A 9,172-nucleotide genomic window follows, 5' to 3' on the forward strand; every position below is an offset into this window, starting at 1 on the left:
TTGGTTTCGACGGGCCCCTTCCGGGGCAATTGCAATGTAGTCACAGATGCGCTCGGGGGCAATCATGTCCGTCTCGATCCGTGCCCAGATCGACACCATGTTTTCCAAGCTGGACGGCAAGGTCAAGCCGTACGTGACGAGAAGTCCGACAAACCCGTGGCTGAGGGCGCCTTGGAGGACGACAATAGTGAGAAGCATCAAGGTCACGATCGCGCAGCTGATGAGTTGAACGCGCAGCGTGAACCATTGTCGCAGGGCGGTCTGCGCAAACATGGTCGCGCAAAACGTCTCGACGTTGGACTGTTGGAGGCGGTAGAACCTGCGCAGTTGCTTGTCGCCGTACGCGCGGATCGTGACGGACCCGTCAATGCCTTCGCTGATTAAAGTAATCACGGGAGATCGTGTCGTCTTTTGGAGGCGGTTCAGGTCGCGAAGAGGACTCAAGTAGTACGCTCCGAGCCGCACGTACACGTAGAGTAGAGGAAGGACACCAAGACCGTACCATTGCATGATGAAAATGGCCGTCCCCGCCGTCGACACGATGAAGAGAACCATGCCCACCATTGTGACAAACGTGTTGGCCAACATAATATCGCATGCCATCACGTCGTCGCTGAACCGGTTCAGGATGCGTCCGATCGGGTTGGTGTCGAAAAACTGCATGGGCACTTGAAGGAGATTCGTGAGCATGTCGTCGAACAGCTTTTGCGACGCTACGAGACCGAAGCCATACATTGCCGACATCTGCACAGCGAACGCGACGCAGGTGGCACACCCCAAGAGGGCGTACACAATCATGTTGGCGTCGGTCGCGGCCGCAAATGCACCAGGGTCCATGGACCCGCTTTGGTTGCTCCAATGCGTTAGCCACAAGTCTGTGGCCAACTGCACCCCTTGCGCACCGACGCTGGTCAGAACTACGACTGCTACTGACAACCACCCGCCCATGGCGTTGAAGTACCGATTGGCCACGGACTTGGACACTCGTCCCTCGCGACATTCCTCTTCCACGACAAGGCGCCCGAGGTCGTCGAACGTGTGGGTGCCCGACAACGTGACCTTTTGCGTGAACAGCATCTCGGATGCGTGAAAGTTGTACGGGGTTGTTGCCGACGGAGTCAGCAGCATGTCGTACTCGCGGTGCACAGGCAGATACACTGGCAAGTTGGATTCGTCGTCCCAGTATGCCTTTGTCGGTCTCAACGGAGCGACGAGTGGTGGCTCACTGGATGCTTGCGCCGCCGTTCCTGAAGTGGCGCGTTCAACCAACTGGCCGTCCTGGATCAAAATCAGACGGTCCACGTCCCCAGACTCGATGATTTCAGGGCTGTGCGTGACCAGTATCACTGTCTTGTGCTTGAGCAAGCCCAGGAAACACTTGGAGAAGATCTCCTTGGCCACAATCGCGTCCACGGCCGAGAGCGGCGAGTCCAAAATGTAAATGTCGGCGTCGCTGTAACACGCCCGAGCCAAACTGATGCGGGCCTTCTGGCCCCCGGACAAGTTGAGACCCTTGGGGCCGATTTCCGCACGGTCCCCTGCCGGAAACGACGCCATGTCGGCGGTCAAAGCACACGCGTCGACCACCGCCTGGTACTTGACGCGGTCATACGGTCGGCCAAACAGAATGTTTTCGCGCACGGTGGTGTGCTGGATCCACGGCTGCTGGCTAAAGTACGCCACGTCGCCTCCGACAAAGACGGTGCCGCCAGTTTTGTGCATTTCGCCGAGCAGAATCGAGCACAGCGACGACTTGCCCGCGCCGACGGCGCCATGAACAACGACAAACTCCCCTTGACGCACTTTCAAGTTGATGTTTTTGAAGAACGGGGTGTGATCGTCCCAGCCAAAGTGACCGCTCTCGATCGCGACAACCGCACGGTCGGAGGCGTAGATGTCTGCGGCAGCGCGGGCGGTGCGCGGCGTCATGACCACAGCGTCGTCGCGTTCGTCGAGATGCAGAAACTCGTCAATGCGTTTTGCCGACACGAGAGCTTGCACGAGGTTCAAGATGACCATCGGCAACGTCATGATCGCGTCCTGCAGCGCTGTAAAGAGCGCCAGCGTCGAAAACACAATCGTGATGGTCAGCGTCTGGCGCATCCACAGCGTAAACGTGGCAAAGACCGAAATCGTCACGAGCGTGGGCGCGCCTCGCAGGAACGTCAGGAGGAACACGAGGTACCGCATGAACTTCCAGATCGCGTTCACTTCGGTGGCACGCAGGTCGCGGACACTCGCCAGGAACTTTTCTTCCCACGCGTTGAACTTGACGACTTGAATCGACCCAAACAGCTCGTTCACGAGCTTCATGCGAAGGTCCTTGAGGGTCGAGAACTCCTTTTGCGTCGAGCCGAGCAGCACGGCCACGATCGCGTTGACGACGACAATCGCAAACACGACTCCGAACCCGACAAAGATTGACCACCCGACCAAATTGTACAGCAAGTAGAGCACGCATCCGACTTGAATCGGGACAATCCAAAACTGATGCGCGTTCAAGCCAAACTCCATCACGCGCGCCGCGTCCGTGGACACGAGGTTTGTGATCTCTCCCGTCGACTTGACCTTGCGGGACGCCGCATTCAAGTTCATCGCCTTTTCAAACAACATCGAACGAATGGCTGCCATGAACTGGAGCGACACGACCGAGTCGAGGAAGTTCATGTGCGCCGTCACAAACACGTTGGCGATTTGGATCGCGAGCAACGACCCGATCAACTGGAGCGCGTACGTTGTGTCAAACGACGGGGCTTGGACGATCGAGATGATCTCGCCGAGAACGTACCCCGGCCCGTACAGATTCGCGACGACGGAAAACAGTTGCATCGCACCGAGGCACCAGAATTGGACCCAGTACATGGAGAAGAACCCCCCGAGCACGCTCTTGCCCTTGGCGTTGTACGCGACCTTGAACGTGCTGGAGATTTTCGCGACTTTGTTTGCGGGCTGCAGCGACCACATGTCCTTGAGTGCAAGCTGCCTCTCGTTGCCAAGGGCGACTAACGGCCCCGCCCATGAGAACACCAACTTGGAAAGCAACCCTGCGTTGTCCAAGGGGTGGACCAACGGCGGCGCCACGCCGTCGTCGGCGGCAGTCGTGGCAAACGTGCTGTACTGGACTGCCTTGATGTCTCGCATCGTGGGCAAAATGACAAGTGACCTTTCCGACAAGCCCCCTTGGAAGCGGCACCCCGTGGCAGAATGTAGGTCGGGAGACACATACATTCCAGGTCCAGCGTCTGGTCTGGGCACCCTCCCCCGCTGCCCTTCGAGCCAACGTCGCGAATGGGCCGCGAAGCCCATCCCTGCAGCGATATTGCACGCCACTTCCGCTTCATACAACGACGCGGGTGGGCTCGACAGCCATTTTCAAAACGTGGGGGATGTCCTCGGTTGTTCGATCTTGTACCAACTCCGTGGAGAACGACCTGCATTCTTCCCTCGGCGTTCGAACATGACATGCATTCTAGATGGTGTAATGCAATTCGGTGGTGGCTCGACGCAAAAATCGAGCTTCACCGACTGAATGGCCCGGACGACGGGGCCATCGTCATGCCCGCCGCGACCTGCTTGCCCCAAGGTAACCCGTGCCCCACTCGATTGAACGGGATGCCCCCTTCCCCTGCTCCTTGACGGCTTGCGGGGGCAACGCCCTGCATGCAGTAGACACGAACACGTGCCCCTTCCACTGCGCAGGATGGTCCTGGCGACGATGTTTTCCAGAAGTAGATGGCAATTCCAGCCTTTGACGAAGAGTGTGTACATCTCGCAAGAAGGGCATGAGACGATCACAACGATACGCGTTGCACGGCGTTGGATTTGACACGCTCTGACGAGATCAACGCCACAGTGCGTCGCCGGTGCGTGAGCCTCGCGACATCGTTGGTTGCTTCGCTGTGACAAAGCAATTGTGGCATGGCGCCGCACGTCATAGTGTGCTCGGCCGCGAGCTTGGCGTCCAACGGAGCCTCATGGTTTTCCGTGTTGGCCGCCGCGACCGATCAGTAGTTCGTGCTGACGCGATGGCGTGTCCATTGCAAGGCGATTCGCACAAATCAGCTACCTTCGGAACTACCCACGGGTTGTAGCCAATGCTTCGGACATGCGCACATTTCGCAGACACCACAACCACATGCATCCCTCACAGTGTACCGTCCCCCGCCTCGCTGCTCATGGACGCACGAGCACTCACCCCTCATCCAGGTCTTCGTTCGACGTCATCGTTTGGCCAGTCCGCGTGCTGACGACGGCTGCCGCGGCGCGCTGCTGGTCCTAGTGTCGTTGTTCCTTGGAGAAACTCGCAAACATTGCACTGTTCTTTGTAATTCACACCATTTCGAGATTTTCGACGTTTGGGGCATGGTGGCCAGCGACCTGACGGATGAAGTAGTGGAGAAGGTCGCGTCGTGCCGCGAAGCCGTCGTCCTTGCCACACATCGCCTTTTTGATGACATCGCGTCCGCCGTCAAGGACACGTCGTCGACGTTGAATGCGTTGGCACAGCGTTCCATACAAGACGGCACGGTGGACATCGAGATCGTAACGCTGAACAAGTTTGTCCGGTTTATCTGCGACGAGTTGGACGTGCGCCATGTCGACGGGTTGGTCGCGTTAGCGCAAGCGTTTGTGTGGAACGACCGCGACATGGTGAGCAACTTCATCCAACAAGCGAACAACATTGTGGTGTACGCGAAGGAGGCTTCGACCGCAGCCTCGGCAGCCGTGCTGCAAGATCGCATCGTCGCTACGAAACCCACGGATCACGTTCCCGCCTTGGATCCAACGCCACCTAACGTGCGTCCGCCAGTTGCCATCATCGCTCCATCTCCATCAAGTGGACCTGTTGTTTTCAAAGTTCGCGACATTCCGTCCAAGAAGCGAGGATTACCAGACATCGTTCGACCTGACGTCAAGAATGTAGATGCAACGACTTCGATGGATGTACCTCCATTTGCCAAGAAGAATCGAGCCATGGTCGCAGGACGTTGCCAGCCTGTGGAGAGCCCCATGAAGGCACGAGCATCTCCACAGCTAACTCGACGCAGTTCGCTCCGCGTACTTCCCGACAATGAAGCAATGTTGACTGTCGGGACCATGCCAAAGTCGAAGCGAGAAGCCATCGACCGCATCGTCGATCGCGGTGGAGACAACACCGATGTCGAGTGGCTGTCGGCAAAAGCGATGGAACTTTACTCGATCAAGGTGGACCCCGATTACGTCCGCCGCATTCTAGCCCGTCGGGCCGTCAAAGCGTAGGGGCGGCGGCCAGGTTGCGTATCGTGAGTTTATGAGATAATACATGACACGTGTCCCTGACAAAGGCGTTCTATCGACGAGTGGCCGCCAGCCGTCGACGGCTGAAAGCCCTCCTCGCACAGCATCCACCCGTTGGACTCTGTCCTCGGTATTGAAATACCGCGTCCACGGAAAAGGGAGAGGAGGTAAGCAGAGTGTGGGCACGAATTGGTTAACGAACGTGAAGGGTATTGTGAATAGCCTGACAAAGCTGCGACTCCAGTGGTCGTGGAGGCTTTGTAGCGCTTGCGGCAGCGCTTGCCGGGAGTCCACGAGATGTTGTCGCCGTTCATCTGAACGGCGTGTACCTTATGAAAGCTTTGTTTGCGTGGGATGGGCATTTCCCCTGCATCGATCTCGTGTCGTTCTTGGTCAGAAGAGCACCGACTCTGCATGCGAGAAAGCGGATCGCTCGGAGACTCTCGTTGTGGCCACAGAGGGATCCTCAGACAGCGGACATCAGTAAAACGAAGCCATTGACACCAACTGTCGAGCTGTACAAGCGCCATGGTCATTGCTGTCGTGGATCGTGTGCGCATCGACTGGCGTTTGTGTGGCTTGCCTTCATCTAGGGCGGCATGTCGAGACTGTGAAATAACTAGTACTATTACTAAACAAGGCGTCTAGTATGTCGTTTGCTTGAAGGCACACAACGGGCACTACATAACCTATCCATTCATGAACGTCATGGCCAAGAATCTCCACGACGTCGCGGCGAAACTTTCCCAGTGCCGCGACAGCCTCGTGCACCTTGTTGACTCTGCCACTGCCACAGTGCAAGATGCAGTGGTTTCCATGAAGGTCGACAAGGTTTGTGGCGACATCACACTGGCGGGCGAAGCGGCAACCCTGAACAAGTTTATGCAATTCTTACATGAAAAGACATCCGTGGCGAACATAGAAGGGCTGGTGATGCTCGCACAGGCATTTATATGGGACGACCTGGCGCTCGTGTCGTCGTTCCACGACAAAGGAGCACCTGTCATGGTGAGCTCGACCAACAGAGGCCGGGTCCAGCCGGCTACACGGCATTGCACGTCAATTCCAGTGGTTCTTCCCGTAAGACCATCACATTCTATGCCTTTACGTGACTCACAAGTCAACAAGAACGCATCGCCAATGAAGCATCCTCCTGAAGAGCCTGATGCGCCTGCCAATTCCGATGACATCATTGAAGAATTGTATCAATCTTTGCGCATGCAAGTACGCGAGTCGAAATCCAAGCAGCTAAACGAGAAGGTCACTGCAGCTCCTACAATCAAGCGCTCCAGCCACACCCCGACTTATGCGACCACCGCAAGTGCTTCACGGAAGCGAGTACAACATACTTACCACACCACGAACGGCATTCGATAGGCGTCGATACGGTGAGTCGGTCAGCTGCTCGTAGCGTATGGCGTCGTCAACACGCTATAAGATTTCAATCATCGCATGTCTCCTGGCATCTGGCGCGTTGATGGCGTGCCGTTGTCGACGGCGGTAGTTGACGGTTGAGTCTGAGGCAAAACCTGGCCAATCAGAGGCGCCATGTCTGGCGAAGATCGTCCGCTAGCCAATCACGTGCGAGGATGTATTTTCAGAGCCATTCAACCTTGTCAATTGGGGACTTTCAACGTGCTGAGGGATGCGGTGCCCCGCTCTGCCCACGCACTTTACAGTCTGCGACCATGTCAAGCGATGGCTTGGGGCAACGGCCGTCTGTATCACCGCTTCTTCGCGGTGCGCCTCGACTGTCAGTCGTACTGCCACGGCCGCCCACGGCACCTGCGATGCTGTTTGTGCACTTCAACAACATGACAACCCATGAAGAGATGCTTAACTCGATGCTTCACCAAGCGCTAGCATCGGTACTTGAAGCGGAAAATGGACTGTCCAACGCCCTCCACGACCTCTTCATGGCCAGCATGAACTTGGGCCTCGACAACATGTATGGCGGCACACACTCAACCTCCCCGAAAACTAGTTCGACCTTCCTCAACACGCTCCAAGACCACTGGTGGTCGCAGCTCCCATCAAGTGATACTTGCAACTCGGACTGCCCCATTTGCCTTTCCGACTTTGCTGCTTCGGACCTTGTCATCAACCTCCCGTGCCACCATACCTTCCATTCCACCTGTGGGTTACCGTGGCTGCAGGAACACAATGTGTGCCCAACATGCCGCTTTCAGCTACCCACGGACGACGTGCAATCCACACCAAAACAAACCTCAGTAGCACGTCCTGGGTCATCGATGCTTGAAGCTCTGCCTACAGAACCGGACGAGGCCCGCGCCCCAGAGCCAGTGTCACGGCTTCCGGGAACGACGAACGATGACACCCCCAGCACGGACTCCTTGTTGGACGACGAAGCCAACGCACTTGTGGCGGACAATGACATGGAAAACCTGGTCGACGAAATCCTGGATGAAGTCATGGAAGTCGAAGCCACGAGTGTGGTGCAACAAGTCCAGCGACAGCGCCAGCGTTTGCTCGAACTGGATCGCATTCTAGACGAAGTGATTCGAAACGATACGGTCGAATGAATAGATAGACTTAGGACCTTGCAATAACGCATCACTAGACTTTTCAACTCGACACTCGGTTCGTTGGTCCTTCGCTGACGAAATGTGCTGAAGCAACCGTACTCGGTCTGCGGCATGTCTATACATGTGGACAACCTGAATTCCTACGTCAGCACCTACTTGTACATCGCTGAGCGGCGCGGGTTGCTATTCCCTACCAAATTTCTCGTGAACACTAGGTGGTAGCTACATTTGCGCACAACATCATGTCGTCCATGTGCAGTGTTGGAACGGCTAGCAGGATGATGTTTGAGCACGACGTATGACGGTCCATCACGCATCGAGGAGAGCAGCAATTGCTAGGTCCGAATTGTATCCAGGAGTGAGCAGGCGCCGAGGATGGAACAAGGTGGGTATTCTTGGCGAGTTTGTGTGATACATGTGCATGCACTTCGACGCCAAAGGCAGGTGTTTGACAAGCTCATTCTACTCAGTTCGACGAGATCTTTCTCTGGATACACCGTTTCATTTTGCATCCGATGGCTCGTGGTGCACGATCCAGGCAGGCACGGAGACTCCGAGAAGTCGCTGATCACAAAGCGCGTGCGAACACTAGGAATCCACTGTCCATGTTGAACAGCTCGCGCGGTCAGAGCAGTTTGGTGATTGTGCAGTCGAGGGCTTGTCTCTCAACAGTCGTGTCCTGGGCTCCAACATGACACGCATGTGATTGGCATCCTCGAGTGGATTTTTCTGCACTAGTATATTTTGTCTTAACACGATTTACGGAAACTGATTGTGCATTTGTATGCAGACAAAGAGCTAAACGGGTCGAGAGACAAATTAGCTTCACTCGAATGATTCGCTCGAGTGTATAACTGGTCAAGATAGCCCAATATCTTGGGACGTTTCGCCAGGATCGCAATCCAGCGTGGACGTACACTTCCCAAGTTGTCAACGACCATGACGTGTGCCGCGATCGTAACTCTCGTCGCCGTTGTCTTGGTGGGGTTTCTCTTGACGGCATCCGCCCAAACCACCTGCTCGGCCATCGAAGAAAACACTGACTACGATGGCAACGACATCAAACAAACCAAACGTGCGAGTGCCGGTAATTGCTGCGCCGACTGCGTCAACACGCCAGGGTGCACGGTGTACACGTGGGAAAAGGTTGGCACGTCTGGTCTATGCTATCTGAAAACGAAACCAGCCAACCGAGTGTACTTTCTTGGCTCCCGCTCGGCCAAACTCGTCTTGCCGTCTGCCACGTGCACGACGATCCAAGAAAACACCGACTTGCCAGGCAACGACCTCGGTGATCCCCTTCAATTGGACACTGTCGGGCTGTGCTGCTCGTTCTGTGCGTACACCAA

General features: G+C 56.1%; 5 protein-coding genes across 5 annotated transcripts in view; 4 read left to right on the forward strand and 1 right to left on the reverse strand.

The window, feature by feature from the left end:
• Positions 1-62: 62 nt before the first annotated feature.
• H310_05134 (hypothetical protein) lies at positions 63-3,199 on the reverse strand (the record flags this gene model as incomplete). The annotated part of the gene is made up of 2 exons (XM_008869775.1): positions 134-3,199; positions 63-72 (listed from the first exon to the last, which is right to left on the reverse strand). The coding sequence occupies exons 1-2, from the start codon at positions 3,139-3,141 to the stop codon at positions 63-65; spliced, it is 3,018 nt and encodes a 1,005-aa protein (XP_008867997.1). The 5' UTR covers positions 3,142-3,199.
• Positions 3,200-4,362: 1,163 nt separating this feature from the next.
• H310_05135 (hypothetical protein) lies at positions 4,363-5,316 on the forward strand (the record flags this gene model as incomplete). Its single annotated transcript, XM_008869776.1, has 1 exon — positions 4,363-5,316. One exon carries the CDS (start codon positions 4,363-4,365, stop codon positions 5,257-5,259), a length of 897 nt encoding a protein of 298 aa, XP_008867998.1. The 3' UTR covers positions 5,260-5,316.
• Positions 5,317-5,985: 669 nt separating this feature from the next.
• Positions 5,986-6,714, forward strand: H310_05136 (hypothetical protein; the record flags this gene model as incomplete). The annotated part of the gene is made up of 3 exons (XM_008869777.1): positions 5,986-6,357; positions 6,406-6,615; positions 6,679-6,714. 3 exons carry the CDS (start codon positions 5,986-5,988, stop codon positions 6,712-6,714), a joined length of 618 nt encoding a protein of 205 aa, XP_008867999.1.
• A 195-nt stretch (positions 6,715-6,909) lies between these two features.
• H310_05137 (hypothetical protein) lies at positions 6,910-7,890 on the forward strand. The gene has a single exon (XM_008869778.1). It carries the CDS (start codon positions 6,966-6,968, stop codon positions 7,818-7,820), a length of 855 nt encoding a protein of 284 aa, XP_008868000.1. The 5' UTR covers positions 6,910-6,965; the 3' UTR covers positions 7,821-7,890.
• An 872-nt stretch (positions 7,891-8,762) lies between these two features.
• H310_05138 (hypothetical protein) overlaps positions 8,763-9,172 on the forward strand; it is a gene marked incomplete at both ends in the record, with an annotated part of 6,913 nt that continues 6,503 nt past the window's right edge. Inside the window, one exon of the mRNA XM_008869779.1 lies at positions 8,763-9,114. Coding sequence (XP_008868001.1) covers positions 8,763-9,114 — 352 coding nt within the window. The remainder of the gene's footprint in view (positions 9,115-9,172) is intronic.

This window comes from Aphanomyces invadans (genome assembly GCF_000520115.1).
Source record: "Aphanomyces invadans strain NJM9701 unplaced genomic scaffold supercont1.8, whole genome shotgun sequence".
Classification (NCBI taxonomy): domain Eukaryota; phylum Oomycota; class Saprolegniomycetes; order Saprolegniales; family Verrucalvaceae; genus Aphanomyces; species Aphanomyces invadans.